The 23,427-nt window shown below is 40.0% G+C and overlaps 1 protein-coding gene across 1 annotated transcript; it reads right to left on the bottom strand.

Annotated features, from left to right (window-relative positions):
- Positions 1-238: 238 nt before the first annotated feature.
- Positions 239-22,047, bottom strand: igsf8 (immunoglobulin superfamily, member 8). Its single transcript, XM_054785531.1, has 8 exons — positions 21,846-22,047; positions 21,611-21,768; positions 15,570-15,950; positions 12,191-12,631; positions 5,613-5,770; positions 5,287-5,539; positions 4,736-5,182; positions 239-2,073 (listed from the first exon to the last, which is right to left on the bottom strand). Exons 2-8 carry the CDS (start codon positions 21,687-21,689, stop codon positions 1,946-1,948), a joined length of 1,887 nt encoding a protein of 628 aa, XP_054641506.1. The 5' UTR covers positions 21,690-21,768; positions 21,846-22,047; the 3' UTR covers positions 239-1,945.
- Between the last annotated feature and the right edge of the window lie 1,380 nt (positions 22,048-23,427).

Genomic DNA, 23,427 nt, shown 5'->3' with positions numbered 1-23,427 from the left:
CCAGCAAGTCAGTGATGAAGGGTAATGATATGGATACAATAAAATGAAAGAAAACATATCAATATTATACAAAACATTAAGACATAGAATTATTTTAAATCTAAAAAAGTATTTTTTAAAAAGGTAAATTACATACTAACATATTTCTACAAGAAAATCATTGACAAAAGCTATTATATATATTTAAAAAAAGAATGAAAGACTATGAAATTGAAATAATGATTTAACCAGCTGAGAAATGAGAAATAAATATTTAAAAAAAAAACATAATTACTATATAAATATTTAACTCAGCCCAGCAATAAAGAAAAGCAAGGAATGGCTCTCATTAGTTAAGAAAAGTAAAAAATGATTGACATGTATTAGTACGACCTACATAAAGCAAAACGGATGCATCCACGGTAAATCCTCCTGAGAGTCCAACGATTCATCTTTGACTTTGTTTAGCTTGCAAGACGTTTGTGTCTAAACGAGCGCTCCCAAAGCAGCATCATCCCACACAAAACCTCCGCTAGGCTGGTTTTAACCCAGAAAAACCTCAGTAAGCACCAGGAATGTTTGGACAAATGCACAACAGGCTTTTCCACAGCATCCCACAACACCTCAGCTGTATCTGAAATGGGAAAGAAGCTGCTCATAAAAGGAAAAACATCATCAATCCAGAGTGGTTTATTCCAATGGTTTAACAAGTGGCACGTTTGTCAAGAGCACCAGCAGTCTTTTTAAAGATGCGTTCAGGGACAGTGGTGAAACACAATGATGATGCAAAGAGAACATAAGACACTTTCAAGGTAAAGGGTTTGATGCATGCACACATCGACATGTGCTATGTGTGTGTGTGTGTGTGTGTGTGTGTGTGTGTGGGGGGGGGGTGATAAAGTGGGATTAGCGATGAAGGCGCACACATTTGCAGCTGTATGGGAGGCAGCCAGCACTGTGCGTGCACGTACATGTGGGGGATTGGACGCAGCTTTGGCAAAGTGGCTCACCATGCAAAACAGAGCTTTTTTTTTTTTAGTCCCCAATGTTCGTGAGCAACATTTATAATCAGGATTTAGGACAGGAAGGACATAAAAGTGACATTTCAACAGGGAATCTGACACAGCACTGTTGTTCTCAGTAACTTGATGGCAGTAAAGGAGACTCGTAAAAAAAAAACAAAAAAACACACACCATCAAAGAAAATGTAAAGTAAACAAAAGGAATCTAGCATATTTCCTCAAAAAAGTGGCTTCAGGAAAAAACAAACAGAACTGTTGTGTAAAGAAGCAAATCACGTAATTACTGGACCGTACCACAAACAGTACGCATTCAGATACTTCATATCCCGCCAGAAATGGAAAATTGAACAGACATTAATGATGTTGGCTGGTGTGTCTGTCATAATGTGACAGTCAGACAACTTCAATAACACTAATTTAGCTCCGCCCCCTGCACGGCATCATTTGCAGGAACCAAAAATGAAAGGAAACAAACTGCTAATGTGAAGAAGACAGTAGAGGGTCTAACCTCCTCGCAAATAAACATCTGCTACTCTCTGCAGTTGAGTGAAAAGACGGGCAGTATTTTGAGGAAAAAAGTGGTTTTGGCTCCAAGATCAAGACAAGACATTTGCAGGACAATCGTAATATTTACACACTTCAGCTCAGTGCATTTCATACCTACTTCTTCAAAAGTACCACAGCAGTCAGTACGTGGTACTCAGTGTTAGTGTTCCACTGGGTACTCTCTCTATCAAGTTTACAGCGGCCTCCACTCAGCCGTCATGTGCGAGTCATGTGGTTTGGAAAGACGATTTGGATCAATAGCAACTGTTGTCTCTCCTTGTGAGTACAAAAATAAAACACATAGAAAAAAGGGTTTGGCGTCGGCCGGCGGGTGCGAGGTTCAGCCGGTTAAAACTTGGCCTGCACGTTCAAGTCTTGCCCTCCGCAAACGTGGCGCTCTACTTGCGAGGGCGCTGCCTCGCCAGACGCTTCATGAAGCAGCAGGTCACCGTGGCGATGATGACGATGCCCACGAACAAGGCGGAGGACACGCCCACCACCAGAGGGATGAGGAGGAGGTCGGCAGCTGTAATAAAATGAATGGAAAAAAAGAGGGAATGACGTTTTGCTTGTTCCGGGAGACATTTTCAGAACGCTAAGGACTTCTTTGATTACTCTTATTCTTATTTTCTATACATTATTGTCTGTATAATATTCATGCAAGGCTCTTTCATACATAAACACTTGAATTCACAAAATGTTAGCCATGACAAACGACCACGACGTTAACTCTGCTAGGCAAAGATAGCCTATGGGAGTCTACTTCAAAAACGCTAGTCAAAGATCCTCTATTTTACAGAAGGACGCTGCTTTTCGTAGAAATCTAGTCAAAGAGCCTCTATTTGAGAGGAGCGCTCTGCTGTTTTTAGGAATCTACAGTACTTCAAACACAGTAGTCAAAGATCCTCTATTTAACAGAAGCATGCTGCTGTTTTTAGAAATCCAGTCAAAGAGCCTCTATTTGAGAGGAGCGCTATGCTGTTTTTAGGAATCTACGTCAAAAACACTAATCAAAGATCCTTTAGTTTATAGAAGGATTTATAAATCTACTCAAATATCCTCTATATGACAGTAATGCTGTGCTATTTATAGGAGTCTACTTCAAAAACGCTAGTCAAAGATCCTCTATTTTACAGAAGCATGCTGCTGTTTTTAGAAATCCAGTCAAAGAGCCTCTATTTGAGAGGAGCGCTATGCTGTTTTTAGGAATCTACAGTACTTCAAAAGCACTAGTCAAAGATCCTCTATTTTACAGAAGCATGCTTCTGTTTTTAGAAATCCAGTCAAAGAGCCTCAATTTGAGAGGAGTGCTATGCTGTTTTTAGGAATCTACTTCAAAAATACTAGTCAAAGATCGTCTAGTTTACAGAAGGGTTCTGCTGTTTTTAGAAATCTACTCAAAGATCCTCGATATGACAGTAATGCTGTGCCATTTATAGGAGTCTACTTCAAAAACGCTAGTCAAAGATCCTCTATTTTACAGAAGCATGCTGCTGTTTTTAGAAATCCAGGCAAAGAGCCTCTATTTGAGAGGAGCGCTATGCTGCTTTTAGGAAACTACTTCAACTACTTCTCCGGTTTCCTCCCACATTCCAAAAACATGCATGTTAGATTAATTGGTGACTCTAAATTGTCCATAGGTATGAATGTGAGTGTGAATGGTTGTTTGTCTGCCATTGGCTGGCGACCAGTCCAGGGTGTACCCCGCCTCTCACCCAAAGGTGCGTGCCTTGTTTATGGGCGACATGTTTATGAGTGTAATCTTAACGTGTTGTCCGTCCAACACACAGCTAGATAGCCTTCATATGGGCTGGAGAGGAGCACGCTATAAAGAGACGAGCATTTCACCGCTCCAGCTCACGTTGTGTTATGTGGGGAATTCCACCCAGAATGTAGACTCGCAGGTACAGTTCATCTCCAGGTATTCATGCCCAAGTTAGATCTACTGACTCAGGCAGAGGGCTGATCTACAGAAGAAATGGATCTCATCTATTATTAAACTTACCAGCTGATATACTCAGGAAAAAAGTTACATTTGAATATTTAAATCATTTTATATTGTATGTGTTGTTTATCTGAGGAGTTGAATCAGAGCAACTGGACTAATTGGATTTTCTTAAAAATGTTTCGCCTCTCATCCAGGTCCAAGTCCAGATGCTGTTATGTGCTAAAAAACAACCTTTAGACGCTTCTTGTTCAAATCATTTTTGAAATTGTGGATAAAAGTGCATTGTTGCTGAGCAGGAAGAGTGCGGGATGTAATGCTTGCGACACGCTAAAAAGTTAGCGCCCTTTGGGCAGCCGTGTAATTCTGGCAACCATGCCTTTTAAATGTAAGATATTTAAAAAGCTGCAGTTGAAAAATGTCCCGCAATTTAGACCGCCACTTGTAATCGAAGGGTGATGGTGGGTCCCGCAGCCAAACCAGTTGAGAACCACTGCTCCACTGCTCTGTACGACTGTAGCGCTCGCCTGTTGTTAAAGGAAAACTGCACTTTTTTGGAATTTTGCCCATCATCCACAATCCTTATGTGATACATGAACACATTTCTTTCTCTTTTCTGTGCATTCTAAAGATATAAAAACAGATAAAAAAAGATGGAGCTAAGAATGGACATAAAGGGAAACACTTATTCCGCCTACAAAGCCTTCTGAAAAAAACTCCAATAAGCGCCAACAGCGGTGGTTTCTATGTTGCTGTGTGGAATCAATGCGCCCAGGAAGGAAGTTTCAGTAATGCTCAAAAGGACCAAAATACGACAAAATCCATAAAATACAAGTATTACATGTTATGATGAATGTACCTACACACATGGTTGACTATGCACTGTTGAGTTAATGGGATATAACATTATGTCTCTTCAATGTAACATTAACAAATTCTTTACATGAGAGGAGTGCTCTGCTGTTCTTAGGAATCGACTTCAAAATGCTTGTCAAACATCTTGTATACAACAAGAGCACTCTGCTGTTTTTAAGGATCGACTGCTAAAACGCTAGTCAAAGATCCTCTGCATATATGACAGGAGCTTTCTCCTGTTTTTTAGGAGTCCACAGCAAAAACGCTCGTCAATGATCCTCTATGTTGCAGACGTTCTGTGCTGTTTTTAGGAATATGCTGCAAAAATGTTGAGGTTTGATGATGTGACTTACACTGTGCAGTTGTAGATGTAAGGTGAGAGCGTTACCTCGAGCGTACAAGTAGACGGTGACAGCGTTGGACTCGGCCCTGACACCGGTGTTGTACCACCCTCCGTGGGGGTCCTGGCTCCAGGCCTCGGCATGGCAGGCGTACATGCCCTGGTCCTCGTCGGAGGCTGCGTGGACCCTCAGGCGGTAGCTGACAGCAGACAGACGGTCCACGCTGACCTCGCTGCTGCCATTGTAGACCCTGACCACGCCATCGTACATGAGGGCGGCTACCACCTTGGGGGTCACCTCCACGGGGGCTTCTGTCGGGCCGGCGTCATCCTTCCTGATGTTCAGCAGTTCAGGGAGGGGCCATCGCCGCCACTGCACCTGAGCCTGGGCGGGGCCTGTGGTCGTCACGGTGACGTTGCAGATGAGGGTGATGGTGCTTCCTCGCCTGAGCAGCGGGCCTCGGGGGAGCTGAGCCACGGTGGAGACCAGAACATCTACAGAGTGGAAGGAACACCTTATGGATGGAGTGCAACACGGGGATGTAACCAGCAGAGGCGCTGTTGAGTCAGCTAATTTGAACAAGCAACACACTTCTCACCTTTGCTCTTCAGATTGACCATGACCTCCTCAGACCTCCGGGTGAGCGTGGCAGCAGTAGAAGGAGCAGGACTCCTCCTCCCGGCGTACACGCTCACCACACAGCAATACACACCCGAGTCGGAGGGACGGGCGGAGAACAACTTGAGGGAGTATTTCCCCTGCGCCGCTTTCTCCATGGAGCCTCCGCTGGCTCGGCTGAGGTCGTCGCCCCAGCTCACGACTCCGTCTGGGCTCATCCGGGCTACTTCCTCCTTCAAAGGAACAAGCAGACGTGCTACTTCTTCTCCACATCTTCTCAACATGTATCACGTCTCAAAACCTGACCTCCGCACCCCCTGCCGAGCCCCTCTTCATCCACTGAACCAGCAGGCCTGAGTCCACGTCCAAGGGCATCCCGTTGAGCTGGCAGCTCAGGAGCACAGGTGAACCCACCTGCAGGGTCACCTCACCTCTGGGCGACGACTCCACGCTCAGAGACTCAGCTGCCGACAAAGAGAATGTGAGTCAGCACGTTTCTTAACTCTTTATAATACGTCTGTCATTACTTGCCAATACGTGAAGTATTTCAACAAAATGTCAGCTTCTCAAAATCAACCTTTTTGAAAATACTTGTGTTGTCGGTACCACCATACCCCCCCCCCCCCCCCCCCCCCCCCCCCCGAAAAACGACTCAATGATCAAATTCAGCTTAATATAGCTCATTAAAAATACTCGAATAAATCATAGATTTCCATGCATCCATTTCCTATGCTGCTTATCCTCACTTGGGTCGCAGGTATGCTGGAGCCTATCCCAGCTGGCGGAGTACACCCTGGACTGGCCGTCAGCCAATTGCAGGGCACTATATTTCAAATATGTATAACGTATTTATTTTTATTTAAAAAAAATCATTAAATATAGTAAAAAATTGAATATATATTAAATATGTATGCAATTAATTTTATATTCTATATAAAATTTTATATAATCAAATAATATATTAAATATGTATACAATGGATGTACATATTTATTTAAAATAATGAAAAATAACTATCGTAAAAAGAAATTGAATAACTAATGAATATACTGTACATTCTCAGGGCATCGATGTATTTATATTTTAAAAAGCTGTATAAAAAACAAGTAATATTTCCTCTATATTAAATACATATACCATATATCTATTGAAGTATGTATACATGAATAAATAAAATAACTATCATATATTTGAAAATAGCTATATTAAAAATAAATCAAATAACATCCATCCATCCATCCATTTTTTTTGTCGCTTGTCCTCACTAGGGTCGCGTTGATAATATGTTTTTATATTTAAAATAAAACAATGGCCGTACAGAAAACAACAACTATCACTACAGTCGTCTCTCGCTACGTTGTGGTTCGAACATTGCTCCCTCACTATTGCGGGCTTTCCAAAATTAATAAATGATCACTGTTTCGTGGTTGACTCGGGCCTATTATTCGTCAAAAACTATTGCAATGTATGTATTTATATATGGAATCATAATTATCAATACTTATGTTAAAATCAAATAAAACTCATATAATAGCTGTAAAAAAAACAATATAAATAACATATACTGCATATTAATTATTAATCTATTTATGTATTTATATATGGAACAATAAAAATAATTAAACACAGCTACATAAAAAAATATACACTAACGAAATAATATATGTCAAATATGAAATCTCACGAGATTAAAACGTGACGAGGTTTCTCGTTCCAACAAAAACTATCTCACAATAATAAATAAATGAATTAATCATAGCCGCCAACATACACACAGTGGAGCCTCGTGAGCAATGCAAGTAAACGTAGAAGTTAGGAGGCAAAAAGATGCCTGCAAAGTCAAATGCCAGAGCTCCCATGTGATAATATTAATATTAATGAGCAAGGTCAGTCCACCAACACCAATGAGCCAGTATTCCAAATTTAGTTGAAAAGCGGAAGTAACATAAAAGGCAACCAAACGAACTTGCCCACCTCCAACATATCCACCCGCCCGACCAAGTTTTCCAATCTGGGGGGAAAAAACTACCGGTACACACCGAGATTCAGAGCCTTCATTCTGACAGTCAACACTCACTGAGACGTTTGGTCGGCAAAGTAAATACAAACAGAAGTAAACACAGTACATACAAACGGAATAGCGCAAAATGGTGTGTGTTCACAAAAATCCATCGCAAAAGAAATGCTGCTCTTTGATGCGGTTTAAAAGCCAGCACTTCAGGAAAAGCTGCAAACGTTACAGTATGAACGGTCAGTGAGAAAATACGTGTCACACACACAACTTCACAGCAGTGAGAGTGCATTATTATAATATATTGCCATTATTATTATCATATATTATCATAACAGTGTTTTATTTGGTCTGAAAAAATGTTGACAATAATATCGTTTAGCAGAACAAACATTTCACAAGGTTTGTGACTCGATTAAATAAAAACGTTATTTCATTTCATTGTACTTTTCTTAAAATTAATGTTAAAATCGCGTCTCGTTCTCGTGGACCAAAACTTGTGCACCGTCTCGTCTCGTGAGTTATACATGTATTTATTTATTTAAAACAACAATGAAATGGATGTATTAAAAAATGCCAAAAATAATAATGCTCAGTTTTGATTGGCGTTCTGCTGTCCCCACTAAAAGTCTCCACCATCACCACTAATAAAAGGTGCATTATCTTTTCAAACAAACTATTGTTCCACCATAGAGAGGTGCTTGTCAGTGAGCATCCTCACATAATACCCGCATTGTTTCTCCCCCATTCAACCCATTTTCCTACAACTACGGTACAGGACCTAAATCTAGTAAATAGGAACCTAGAAAAGAGGATGTAGACTTGACACCACTACTAAATAAGAAGCAACAACATTGAAAAGCGGAAGGCAAGTTAGTAGAGCACAATTGATACACAAGGTAATTCAAAGAGCTTTACAGAAAAGAAGGGTAAAATCACTTCACAAAATCATTCAATAAAACATAAAATCATTTAAAAATCATTACATAAAATTTCATGAATCATTCCATAAAACAAAAAAAATAAAGAAGAGTGCAAATAAAATACTTTCAGTTGTCATATGCACAGAATAGAAGCGTGTTGAGCCTGGATTTGAATATTGACAAAGTCGAAGATTGTCGCACATCTTCTAGAAGACTGTTCCCGATTTTGGCAGCATAAAACTGAAGCAGAGCCTCACCGTGTTTAGTCCTGACTCTGGGCACCCGTAGGAGACCACTCCCTGAGGTGGTTTATGTGGCTCTAACATGTCAGAGATGTACTTTGGTGCTAGACCATGAAAGGACTTGTACACAAGCGGAGCTGTTTTAAAGTCTATTCTTTGAGCGACAGGAAGCCAGTGCACAGACCTGAGTACTGGACTAATATGGTCATATTTCCTGGTTCTAGTCAGGACTCGAGCAGCAGCATTCTGGATGTGCTGCAGCTATTTTACAGCTTGTTTAGAGAGCCCGGTGAGAAGGCCGTTACAGTAGTCCAGCCTGTAGGGTTACAGATCAGACACATCAGTGTTTCTCTTTCTAGTGGTTTGGCTGCAGGACTTCAAAGGAAAGCAGAAGTGTGTTTGCTCCACAAAGTGCCAATACGTGAATGAAAAGCATATTGAAGTCAGTGAAATGGCACGAAAGCATGAATGGCTGCAAGGCACACAGGCACACATCCAAATGTGGTGCAAGCGCATTCAGATAGATCGTCAACAACAAGAGAGCTGAGCATGGAATTTGTCAGGCAATGTGATGCCCAACAAGCCAATATGGGCTAAGGTGGGCAAAGAGCTGAAGGAGCAAAGCCTCCTGCCAATCAAGCAAACTGCTTAGCAGGCCAGACGCTGGGTTAAGACCCCAGCAACACAAACTCAACTCTGCTTGGAAAGAGTCCAATGTAGCCAGCAGCTACACACACACACAGGCCGCCCACTGACTGAACATGTTTTTAAAACACTGCAAGTCAAGATCAGTTTCCATTTTCATTTCCAAGCCATTTTGGCTGTGTTGAATGGCTAGTGGTTGAATTTGTCAGAGGACACATATTATAACACATTTTACACTAGTCATTTATGTTCCTTCAAGCTGCACAAAAAGTGACACGTCCCATTTAAAATCATTGAAAATGACATTTTTGGTCTCATATTTAGCTTAAAAACTAATGCAATCCAATTTGGACTACTGATTAATTATTAAATGTGGCCACCAGATGGCGATACTTTTTTCCAATCCAAAGCATGTAGCCAAAATTTCACAACTTTTACTGTTTTCTGCAAGGGTGCCTTGATACTGAAATGATAAGTGGACGTCTCACTGATGTTGGACTAGATGTGTATGTAAAAAAAAATTTTAAAAAGTGAGTATATTATTTTACTATTTTTGTGTTTTTTACACAATTTAAAAAAAACAATGTAGTTAAGTAAACATTATGCCTTCAAATCCTATTTCATATAGTTGAAACCACAAGTTTACATACACTACCTAAAAACACACCAACATTTTTTCTCACTATCTGAAATCAAATAAGACTAAACCTTTCCTGTTTTAAGTCAGCAAGGATTACCAAAATTAGCTCTATTTACTAAATGCCGCAATTATGAGAGAGAGGTTGGTTGTTTTTTTTTTTTACTTTCTTCCAAGTCAAAAGTTTACATACACAAAGATGACTATGACTTTAAACAATGTGGGAAAGCCCACATGAGGATGACATGACTGTGGAAGCTTCCGATGGAGTTAGTTGCAGGCGCATCTCTGCGTGTATTTTAAGGCCACACCTCAAACACAGTTTCCTTGTTTGACAGTATGGGAAAATCTGAAGAAATCAGCCAAAATATCAGGAAAAGAACTGTGGAACTCCACGAGTCTGCTTCAACCTTGGGTGCAGTTTCCAGATACATAAAGCATAAGCATAAACAACATGGGAATGTCCAGTCATCATACCGTTCAGGAAGAGGATAGGTTCTGTGTCCCACAGATGAACATATTTTGGTCTGAAATGAGCAAATCAAGCCCAGGCCCATAGCTAACAACCTTGTGAAGATGATGACTGAAGCTGGTAGGTGTGTGCCATTAACCAGTCTTGTACTGACAAGGACTAAAAGGCCATTCTGCCAAGAAGAAACCATTCAAAGTAGGGATGTCCTGATCCACATTTTTTGGCTTCCGATCCGATCTGAATTCTTTTATAGTCTTGCCGATTCGATCAGATCTTTTCTTTTTTTTTACTAATAAGCTTTTGTTACAAACATGAATTTGTGGAATTGAATATGGAATATGGAATTGAAAATAGCTCTTCAAAGCAATAAAAAGAATGCAACCAAAGTATTGCTGAATTTACTTTTTGTTGTTGAATGAATGTTGTTTGGCTTTTGTAACCTCTGTGAGTCAGGTCCCGAATCCATTAAAAGATCCAATCAAAGTCCATCCAATTGAAGATGTCATTGGAAAAAATGGCCGTGCAAAATACTTTTAGGGTAGGACTAGAATCATCATCAATCATCATCATCAATCATAGCGGAAATGGACATCCCTAATTCAAAGTAACATAAAAGACACGATTACAGTTGGCAAACATACTGTACTTGTACACAGGGACAAAGACTCATTTTTGGAGGTATGTCCTGTGCTCTGATGAAACTAAACTAGAACTGTTTGGCCACAATGACCATCGTTACATTTGGAAGAAAAAAAGAGCACACTAAATGTATGGGCGTGACAAGATCATGTTGCAGAGCTGTTTTGCTGAAGGAGGAACTGATGCATTTGATAAGATAGATGGCAGAAAAAGAACATTATGTGGAAATACTGAAGCAGCATCTCAAGCCATCAGCCAGGAAGTTGAAGCTTGGGCGCAGATGGACGATTCATATCACCAAAATAGTCAAAAGTGTCCTAAGGACTACAAAGCCCTGCTCTCGATCCCACAGAAAAATTGGGGGCAGAAAAGACATGCGCGAGGAAGTTGGCCTCCAAACCTGACTGTAATCCAGTTCTGTCAGGAAGAATGGGCCAGAACTTCAGCAATTTATTGTGAGAAGCTTGTGGAAGGATACCCAAAATAAACACTTCACCCAAGTCATACACTTGAACAGCTAAGATACCAAATACTAAGGAAATGTCTGTCCACTTTTCACTTTGAAGAAAATCCAAAACAACTTTGAAATACTCTCTCTCATAGAATTGCAGCATTGAGTAAATAGAAATAATTTTGGTAATCCTAACTGACCTGAAACAAGAAAAGTTTAGTCTGATTTCATTTCAGAAAGTGAGAAAAAAATGTTTGTGTTTTTTTTTTTTTTTTTTTTACAGTGTATGTAAGCTTCTGTTTCAACCGTATCTTTCAGGAAAATGCAGCTTTAAAAATGGACTTGTATAAAGTGGGGGGGAAAGCTGAAGGGTTAAAATCCCCAAAATATACTATTTTTAGTCTACAAATCTTAGGTAGAAGCCATCATGTAAAGTGGAACAAATATTTCTACAGTAGTTTTGCGAAGCTGACATTTTTTGACGTGAGGATCTCCAGTGTGTCTTTTTCAAGGTCCCTTTTTTAAAAATGTGACTCAAATAAAAAATAATGTATGAAAATCACTGACGTCTGGGCCAAATATTAATAATAATAATAACAAGAAGAAGAAGCAAATATTCCTTAAAATGTATTTTATGGAAATCATTTTTATTTTATCTTTCAATTTTAAAAAAGTTAAAAACCAAAGCAATTAATATTTGATATGTATATTTCTAGTAATTCTGAAAGCTTGACTCGTTTATAGTAAAAATATATATTTTACATCAGTTTTTGTGAAGCTGACCTTTTTGTCATTGAGGATATTTCATTTCAAGGGTTGAAAAGACGAGTGTGCTATGAAGTAAAAGGATGCAATGGTACTCACAGAGTCGTTTGACAGTCAGGCTGCCAATGTCCAGCGTCCTGTGTGCAATCTTCTGCCAGGTGCGATCCGGGTCCCGGATCCACTGTGCGGCCTCACAGTAGTAAGACCCGGTGTCGTTGGGCTGCAGCGCTCTCATCTTCATCACGTAGACGCCCTGGCCGCCATCCCCGTTGCGCTTCTCCAGCGTGATATCTCCGTCGTCGTAGCGCTTCCTGTGGGCGCGTCCCGGCACCACGGCCAACATCTTGTCAATGGAGATGATCTCCACGCTGTCGCCGCCCGAGCCCGCTTGGCCACCTCGCTTCCCAAAGGTGACGGACAGGTGGGTGAGCTGCTCTGAGCCGATGCTGGCCGAGCACGTCAGAGTCAATTCTGCGCCCTCCGGTATGGGCTGGTTTGTGAGGGAGCGGGAGTAGCTGATCTGGAGTGTGTCACGGATTACTGCAGGATGACAAACATGGACTTTCTTATCACAACAATTTAGTGGCTCCAAACTTTTGACTGGCATGTCAACGTAAATCGAGGCTACAAGCGTAAAATGAGGACATACAAAAACTGTTCATAAGCAAAAGACGTGTGAACAGACGGATTATGGGACTTTCCCATCAATAAAATGTATCTTTTTATGAGTACTCATTTGACAATATTTTGTTGATTGTGCATGTTCAGTGGTACCTCAGTTTTTGAACACCCGGGTCTGATTTGGTCTTCAACTAAAATGATTGCCAAAAATATCTCAGTTATCATGCAGGCCAACAGTCTGCCCAACAGGTCTGTAAAGAATGGATAGTGGTTCTTTTAGAGTTGGGACACTCTAGACAGATTCTGGCCAGGGAATCCTTTAATCATCTATATTATGTGTGTGTGTGTGTGTGTGGTTTATCTGTTCATAGAACACACACAGAATCACGAACACCTCGTATCATGTCTCCTTCCTCTGATGAAGCTTTCAAGCACACTGCGTATTTCTGAGTATTAGAAGAATCTGTTCTTTTTTTCTTTTTTTTAAATTTAGGGCAGCTGCAAAAAAAAGTTCCAAGTGCCACAACTTTGCTAGTAGGAAAGTAGCGTCTGTTACAATTGGATTCGAATGTTTGGGTTCCTAGTTAACACACGTTGCATGGGGAACAGGAACAGACACATAACTGTAACTGAAAGTGAGCCAGGCCAGTGTGGTAATGGTAATGGTTACTGTATCGGCTGCTGAAGTTTACGGTCAAGTTCAAGTGAGCAAGTACACAGGTTGATTACAATGAAACAGCATCCGTGTGGCTTTTGTTTCATTGTAAACACACAGTGCTTGTGTGACGATTACAAGTTTTAATAAAACTACTGAAAACATTGCCTGAACTACTTCCTGCTTCACCTTACAGATGGACAGAGCCATTGTCATTCTCACGTGGAATGTACCAGTGAATAAGAACTGATAATGAGGCCAAATAACACACAGTGTGTGTGCGTGTGTGTGTCAGTGAAAAATGTCACCCGTCAGGGTTGTGCAGGAGAATGTTGACCTCCTGATTCAACCTTCAACTGAGGCCACTACTTTAGGTACAGCTAATCTCTCCATACAAGAGCTGTATCCAGCTGTATCCATTGTGCTCATTGTGCTCTGGCAGCTGTTTGTAATATTGTTTGTAACTTGTGCAATGCCCACTACAAACACAAGAACATTTTAACCCTTAAGAGGGCCTTTAAATTAACTCTGGTAAAATGTCAGCTTCCCAAAAACTGCTGTAAATATAGTAACATATGAATACTTTTTAAAATAGGACGTCGAAAAACTCAACACTCGAGGTCCTAGCGGCAAAAATATCAGCTGCTGTAAAAATATTTTCACCATTCTAAATGATTCAATCTTTAAAAATTACTTCAGCCTGAAATATCACACAGATAGATATCAGATATCAGACATACCTGTATTAAATATATATATATATTTTTACCATATTAAGGCCAGTATATTTACATAACCTAAAAACATTTTCCATATAAATAAAATGCATTTCAAGCAGTATTTATTATTACTAAGCCTGAATTGGGTCAATGATTGGCAGCAACATTATTTTATCAGCAGCCTTATATTTAAAAAAAACACTCAACACTTGTGGTCCTCAGGCCCAAAAATGTCCACTTCTCCAAACTGCTAATATATATATATATATATATATATATATATATATATATATATATATATATATATATATATATATCATTATTTTCACTTTAAACATGTCTTTAAAAATGTCTTTAAAGCTCCATCTGCCTGAAATATACATATCAAATATTAATTAGAATTTTATAATTTGAACAGTATGTTTTCATAAATCTATTTTGTGTTTGTTTGTTTTTTTTTAATGGGGGGGGGGGGGGGGGGGGGGAACCCCGTAGCAAACAGTAAAAGGTCTGAAATGTGCTGCATGTTGTGAGTGGGCAAAAAGTAGTGCCATCTCGTAGCCAAATATAACAATGAAAAATAGAAGGCCTGTCGTCCAAAGTGGAAAGGATTGTGTATGTTTATTTGAAGATACAAGTATGTAGGAATGAAAAAAGATATTTTCAGTGGTTTCCAACAGCAAATTCCTGGTCGTTAGGAACAGGTATTTCAGTTTTCGTGCACCTTTGCCATTTTAGGCTACTTTAAGGAACAAAGCTGGGGATTGTAAGATGTTTAAAAATCGATATAAAAATGAACTATGGACTACAAATGGAAAAATATGCGCCCGCACGGTGGCCAAGTGGTTAGCATGTTGGCCACACAGACAGAAGGTCTGGAAGATATGGGTTTGAATCTCTGTTGGACATCTCTGTGTGGAGTTTGCATGTTCTCCCCCCCGTACGTGCGTGGGTTTTCTCCGGACTTCCTCCCACATTCCAAAAACATGCATGTTAGGTTAATTGGTATGAATGTAAGTGTGAATGATTGTGTGAAATGTGCCCGGTGATTGGCTGGCGACCAGTCTGGGTGTGCCCCGACTCTTGCCCGGGGTCGGCTGAGCTCCAGCGTGCGACCCTGGTGAGGATTCAGAGGCATGGAAAATTAATGAAAGGGAAAGTATGCTGTCAAACGTAATGTCATCAAAGGTAAAGGAAATCTTATGACAATAATTCAATTTCAAAATATGATATGATGATGATGATTTAACCCTGATACTAATATGACTACGCATGCCACAACATGTTATGTGACTCGATTGACTGAAATGATTGGAACTAGTGAGACCACTGTTACGTAACAACTGTTGTTGGTGCTAAGATGGAAGTATTGATTATTATTTAGACTGAGTGGTAGTGTGATGCTATTCCTCTTTGATTTAAGGTTATCAACCTAACCTGACAAGCTCCAGGAAACAGTTGTCCAATGAGCGTATCATCTCACCTTTAACCACAGAAGATCCAGCGTAGCTACCCAGGTATTTGCTGTCCGTGCTGGGCGTGTAACACTCATATTCCCCCTGGTCTTCCGTGCGCAGTTTCTGGACCACCAGCCGCACTTTGTCCCCCGAGTCCCGGTCCACCCTCACCTCCCCACTTGTCACGCGGGATTGGAATTGGGCGTAGGGGAAGCTGTTGTCATTGGTGGCCACCACTCCTATCTTCCTTCCACCAGAGTCGTCCCTGAACAGGGACCACTCGAAGTCTTGCATGGACGGGCCTTCATAGCCGGAGACGGAGCAGGGCAGGGAGAGGTTGAAGCCGGCCACACGGTACAAGGGTCCCTTGGGAAGGGTTACCTCGCGGCAGGCGGCGTGCTGGAACACTGTGGTCATAAGACAATAAAAGCATGAAAAGACAGCAATTGGTGCCTTGCTGCAGGCTTAGCACTCTCTCTGCGATCAATGACATGAGAATCAATACATTTAATAGCTGAGGGGGAAATATGGGATGACAGCACCGACAGCCACCACTACTACTCCATAACAATTCATTAAATATTAACACTTTTCAAATGCAATCATATTGATGTGTTGTTATGTTGCAATTAGGCATTTCCCTCATCGACTGCTCCATGATTGCAATTAACAAATACTTAACAGTGTGGCGGGGGATACATTTGGACTATTTAAAAGATTTGCTGGGTTTTTTTTGTAGATTTAACAGCACAAAACATAACAGGTAAGTTAACACACAACAACAATGAACTACCATTCTTTGTGGGTAACGACTAAGTAACGACTAAGCGCTAACAACAAACTTTAACTGTGTTTTACAAAGTGTCCGCAAGGCATGCTGGGTAACACACCAGCACCGCAAGGCATGCTGGGCAGTCCAGCGGCGGCACAACGTGTAACAGGTAAGTAGGCCTGTCACAGTAACAAATGTTGCTGGATGGTAATTGGACTACAAATTATTGTCGATAATCGATATTATTGTCAACATTATTTTGAGACCATTTTTTAATGAATGATAATATATGGCATAATAATGCAAGTACACTGCATTAAAAGCAATAAACTTTAATTTCTCAAAAGCATTTAACATTGTGATGTTAAGAGTTTTTAAATAAAATAAACAAACAACATAATAAAATAAACAAACAAAAAGCCAAAAACACCCCAATGAAAATAAAACGGACACTGTCTCTTTTAGCTAAAATTGCACTTAAATAAAAATCACTTTCAATCATAACATTTCTGATTTTGAATAAGTGTTACTTTTGTTATTGTCTGAATATTGACAAAAAAACAAAGAAATGACCTGGAAAGTTTTCCTCTGTTCATTAAATATGTTTGCAGTGTATTTTCACATGGCTATGGCCTCAAATCACTGTAGTCTGTGCGTCGTGACCCTTGAAGTAACTGCACTGTCGCTGGTACCCCATTCAGGAGAATCAGCCATTTGCGTTTTGCTTGCTTTTACTCCTCACGACACTCCCTTGCAGCACTCAAGTGTGTGCACTCGCTAGCGCCTCGCTAGCGCCAACAAACACGCATGCGCATGTCAATTTATCAGGGTCGGCAAAATTATTGAGTTTGTTTTTATTATCATGCGGTTAATTGATTTGTTGATTATCGTGACAGGCCTACAGATAAGTTAACACACAACAATGAACTGTCATTCTTGTGGGTAACAACGGCTAAGCGCTAACAACAAACACGTAACTGTGTTTTACAAAATGTCCGCAAGGCATGCTGGGTAGCCCAGCGTCAACTCCTCTTGACGCTACACTATTGTGAGATATTAGATGTACAGTGCCGTGTACGTTATCTTTAAAGTCAACGCACACTTACATGGAGCCAAGGAATGTTTTTTTTAATCGTCTGTGTATGTTATAAGGTGCACGCACAACACAAACCGAAAAGTTCCTTTGTACCTGTCCACGCACACACAAAAACATGAGTTTTGCGTCTTGGCCAGTCATGCAAATTAGACTATGACCCCACCAGAACCATACAGGAGCACCAAATACGAGAAAAATCCAACATCTCCCTCACTTGTTTGCTCCACTTTTCATGAAATCCTAAATAAAAAAACATGCTTCCTGTGAAAAAAAAAAGGCTTTGCTAAAAAGGCTTAAAATTTGGACAACACACTTCCAATACATTATTGTGAGACCTCTGACATTTATTCAATTGTTAAAAAATACCATAATTTGAGACCTTTAATTCTCTCTGGTAGTCATTTGCTGATAAAAATTAGACTTGGCAGTTAAGGCTCTCATGTTTGCGGCACGTTTTTGGCCACAGCAATGATTGTGTTAAGAGGGACTCACATTTTTAATGTTTTTGGAGTCCAGCCTGGGGCGTTTAATCTGCAAGCGAAAGTGGAGGACTAAATACACCATCGCTGGATGACTCCCTCTAACCCTTACCTAAAATGGATTACTACTACTACCTGAACAAACCAGATATACTGGAAGTGTGTGTGTGTGTGTTGGAGCCTCGCAGTGACACGCCCATGGATAATGACATGGTGGACGACTCAGCGGGAGGCTTAAGCGGATCAAGACCTAATTAACATGGCGCTGGGACTGATAGGGACAACGCAGCTTTGTGTGTCTGGATTCAATTGGTAGGCCAAGATGCAACCTCATCGTCGTCGTTAGCGCTTCTTATCATTCATAATACAGCACATGTGATAACCTGAATGAGGGGCCGGGCCTAAAAACACAAGTATTCACTGAAAAATGTCAAAGCAGGGGCAAGAATTAGCTTTACATCACAGTCATCCTGTTTGGGGTCAAAGCTCATGGTTCACAGGCCTATACAAAGGTTACATTTAGGCACTTTTTTCCCCAGGTATTGTGAAATACGCCAACAAAATAGTCAAGCTATTTTAGCACACTACTGCTACTTAATAGGAACTATGCTTTGGCACCACAGAGGAATTGATAGTGTTTTAAGTACAAGTGTTTGCCATATTTGGTTATGTTTCAACTCTTAGTTATTTATGTACAGTCATGCCAAAACATTAGCACGCTATGGGGGGCATGTGATACATACGGTATATACTTTTAGGCTTTATAATAATTAGACAAATGGTCAATGACTAATTAGTAGCTAAGCCCCGCCCATGCACACAACATTTTGCTTGCTGGCAGCCATGTTTTTCAACCAATCGTGCTAACATTTTACACAGATGTGCTTATCAGTCCCCTTAAGGTGTGTATCAAATTTGTTGGTGCTTCGGCTAAACGTAAGTCAATCTGACTTATGGGGGTCAAACTTTGGGGGTTAACAAGACTCCCACCGTGTGGTGTATCTGTCAGAAAAATAGTAGCACAAACAACACTTTGTGGTGCATGTTTTTGCACAGTTACTCAATTTGTGTGCAGCGGTTCAGGAGCAGTACTCATTTTTTGACAGCATTTGCTAGTAACTTAGCACTTTTTACACACTTTTATATCTAAATACCATTTTTTTAAAAGAATTCCCACAACCTGCAGGACCCAAAAAGCCACTTTCAAAGCACCAGCTATCATGTGTGCACAAAAGCTTTGCAATTTTAAACATTTAATGCACCTTATCAAAGATTCAACAGCTTAAAAACCATGAAAATGCAACTGCAAAAAGAATGCCCAGCCACTGATGGACAATAAAGTTACGTTCAACAGCAAGGACGATCTCGTTTGTGATATAAATGAAGGCCAGAATGTGTCCTTTATCCACAAGATGAGCCAAATGTAGCTCTACAGGTACTGAATTATGTACACTGTGTTCTTTATCCACAAGATGAGCCAAATGTAGCTCTACAGGTGCTGAATTATGCACACGGTGTCCTTTATCCAACAAGATGAGTCAAACATCGATTTACAAGTATTGCATTGTGCACATAAAGTGTCCTTTATCCACCAAGATGAGCCAGATGTTGCTCTATGGGTATTGCATTATTCAAAATGTGTCCTTTATCCAACAAGATGAGTCAAACATAGCTTACAGGTATTGCATTATGCACAGAAAGTGTCCTTTACCCACCAAGATGAGGCAAATGTAGCTCTAAAGGTATTGCATTAAAATGAAAAGATGCAACGGCCACTTTGATATTTTGTAAAGCTATGCTAAGAAGTATATATTAGGGCTGTCAACTGGCATTGACAACTTTACATATACAGTAAGTGTTGGAATTGCACTGCTTCTGATGTGTTCAGGTCAAAACAAAGTTATAAAACAGCGCCAGTAATAGCAGATTAAAACGTGATGAGATGTCTCGCCTGGAGAAAAGCCGTATCGCGAGAACCGGGCAACCAACAGCCAAGTTCTGGTAATGCTTAAAATGACCAAAATACAGCAAAATACTGTAAGTTTTACATGTTACCATGAATGTAACTTACTAAATGGTTACAGTGTGTATATAAAACCATAAAACGTTGATGGAGGTTTTTGGAGGTGTTTTAATCGCAGGCTTTCTAGGTGAAATAGGTGTGTCCCATTACGTGCATTAATGAACTGCCTCTTTTTTCGCTGTTTTTATATCTTTACAATGCACAGCAAAGACAAAAACATGAGTTCATGTCACACATTAGGGTTGTGGATAATGAAATAAAAAAAAAAAGTGCCATTTGTCTTTAATCACCAAGCGGTTCTACTGACGCTCACTGCATTTGGATAAGCGTCAACTTTCAAGCACCGGCGATCATCTGCTTCATAAAACACCACATACATAGAAGAGATCCATGTTGACAATTTAGCGACATGGTCGGTATATTTACCAAGTGAGGATGCGCATTCAAGTGTTTCTTGTGTCATGCATTTACTCGGTAATTAAATACAAGCGATCAACAAAGGTGAACTATCTGCCCAACAGGTGAGTGGGAGAGCTCCACCTTTGTACCGCCGTACAGTGCACGTCTGAAAGCTTTAAAAATCCCTCCACAATGCAACCCAGCACTTGACCAACAAAGCCAAGAAAGCAGAGCACTCACACACTCTCCTTCCTGGTAAAATCCGCATGGGCCATCTGTGGAACGTGGCTCATTGCAGAAATAAAACCCAGCAAAAAGGTATAATATAACTATAAAAAGCTAAAATGTTGATGCTAATAACAAATGAAAACACAATGTTTTGTCTTTAAATGTATTTATAATTTTTTTTGTTATGATTTTTTTTTTTTTCATTATAACTATCAAAGGACAGCTGGACAGCCCTGACGTGAATACACAAAGACAAGCAGAAAAGAGAAAAACAGTGAGCTGTATTATTATTATTATTATTTATTAAAACAGCGGTTTATTTGGTCACAATTTATTTGGGGTGTCTTGTGACAACTGTAAGCGTTAGACTCTGTGTGAGACTGTGGGGACGCTTACAGTGTGCCTCCGTTTGCCGTCATTGCAATGATGCGCATGCGCTGATTACGCTAAATGTATCAGAATGAATGAAATAAATTAGTTAGCGCCGCTAACGTATATTTTTTTTAAAACTACATCTCATCTTTGTGATAAAGGTGAAAAACTCTGTTATTAGTTTCAACTTCACTGTTTTTCCTCATTATTGTTTTTCCCATATTATAACTTTTTCCTCAAACTAATTTCCCCCAAATTAAAACTTTGTTTTGTTTATTTCTCATAATATTATGACTGTAAAAAATTAATAAAAATCCTTAACATTTCAACTCTATGCTGCTATAATGGCATTATTTTTTCCTCATAACATTACAAGTTTATCCTGGTAAAATTGAAACTTTTTTTCTTGTTAAAATAAGTGTTTTTCTCTTCATATTTTGACTTTATGCTTTTTTACTGATGATTTTTTCCTTTTTTGCTGTTATTGTTTTTTTTAAGTTTTCTTGTTTAATTATATTTTGGGCCGCACTTTGGACACCAATGCTCTATGGGCATTGCATGATGCAGAGAAGAAATATCAACATCCTTGCATAAGATGGCTGCTGCATCCTATGACAAGTGCATCGTAGTGTGATTAGTGTGGCCACACAATCATGCAAATGAGTGTGACAGATGGAGAAAAGAGTATACACACTCACCATAGTGCAGACACACGAATAAAGCTGTTTTCGTCAAAGCCATTGCGCTCTTCATCTTCCTCTTTGGACTCCTCCACATGGATTACTCCCGTCTCGGTGCTGCTCCTCCCGTGCGTAGTCGTGGATCATTCCGGACCTTCCGAGAACCACCGAACTCTCTATGGACCGACATGAGCGGGTTATTTCAATCCACAATTGGCGCCAATACGTTATGTAAATGTGTCTACAACGTTACCTTCGTCATGCACGGGCGGTGAGTCTCAAACATAAATCCTCAAAGATTAAATCTAAACGTAAGGGTAATTCAGTTTCGATATACCAACGCACGGCCTCGTAACGTCCCAAAGTGGTACGCATCATCATCATCGTCAAAGGGGAGGGGCGCAGACAACAGCTTCAAGAAGGCTAACCGGTAACCACTGGTGGAAGGACGGTCATCCCAACCGCAGGGGGGCGCTGCTGTTTAAATACGACCTACCGAAGCACCGGAAGGAACGTTGGGCAACCGTAAGTTTGTCTTGTTTCTTGCGCAACCAGAAGTGACGTTTTTACAAAATATCAAACAATTTAAAATAGTAATCACAATCATGAATCTTCGTAATCATTCATTTCAATTTTACGCTCCTAAAATATACACTTATTTTTGTTAATTGTTTTTAGCAGCGTGAAAGCGTGAAAACAAATGCAGCTGAAGCCCTATTGCCACAGAAGCTCGTCATAAAACGTAATAATTGAAAAAGATAAGCAACAAAAATGTTTTAAAAATGTCACCTCTTGAAAAATTATCCTTTTTACGTCCCTCAATTGTTTTAACATCGTATTGAGAGGTGTGGTAATGTGAGACATTGGGTAATATGAGACACCCCCTAAATTTAGGCAAAGAAACACATTTGTGGTCATATGACCATGATGTTTTCAAGCCCCTTCCATTTTTCCTTGGCTATGAAGAAAAGAACCTCATGGGGGTTTGATAAGCATGTTTTTGATCAAAAAATGTTTTTTGCATGTAAAAGTAAAATGTTTTCCTGTCAACTTAATCAAAGATTGTGTCAAAGCAAATTGATTCAGGTTGAACGACTTATGTCATCCATGTTCATGAACTACCATTGTAGAAAACTCTACAAAGTGATTGATGCTAGTTGCAGATTAGCCTGAAATGCTAGAAAGGGTGTTTTTTTCTAAAAAGGTGGCTGGGGTAAAGTGAGAGGCGTCTCAAAGAACTTAAGTTCAGTCTGAAACATATTTTAAGGTAATATTACTTAACATTTGTTACATTTTTTATGACCATTCTACAGAAGCCATCATGTCAAGAAAAGACAAACTGGGGCAAAGCATCCCTTGAGGAGATGGAGAAGGCAGCCACTGAGGTCAAGGCAGGAAAGAGTTTTCAAGAGCTTTATTGTCATTTGCACCGTAAAACAGGTGGTTCTGCTATGCAATGAAATTCTTGTTCTGTTCATTCTCCCAAGAAAGAAAGAAAGAAAAACACAAGAAAATGAATAAGAACAGAACAAACATTACTTCCAATAAATTAAGCAACAACAACAGAAGAGACATTAGCTTTTTCAAAATGGGGACCTGGAACAGCCTTCAAAGCACCTTTCATGTTGCTGTAGACTTGGTACAGGACGCTATTTGCCCTCGTGGGAAAGCCTACATGCTGATAACATTCGGGGAGAACAGTAAGACCTTAAGAGACTTCAAGGATAGGAATATAGACACAGTGAAACAACTAGCTGACCAGCTTCATGGTCTCAGTCCACTCAAGTGTCGCCAACTGGCATGTGAATGTGCAGACAAAAACAATATCCCTGTCC

Source organism: Dunckerocampus dactyliophorus, chromosome 8 (assembly GCF_027744805.1).
Source record: "Dunckerocampus dactyliophorus isolate RoL2022-P2 chromosome 8, RoL_Ddac_1.1, whole genome shotgun sequence".
Lineage (NCBI taxonomy): Eukaryota > Metazoa > Chordata > Actinopteri > Syngnathiformes > Syngnathidae > Dunckerocampus > Dunckerocampus dactyliophorus.
The sequence above is the reverse complement of the archived record's forward strand: the minus strand, read 5'-3'. Positions and strand labels throughout refer to the sequence as shown.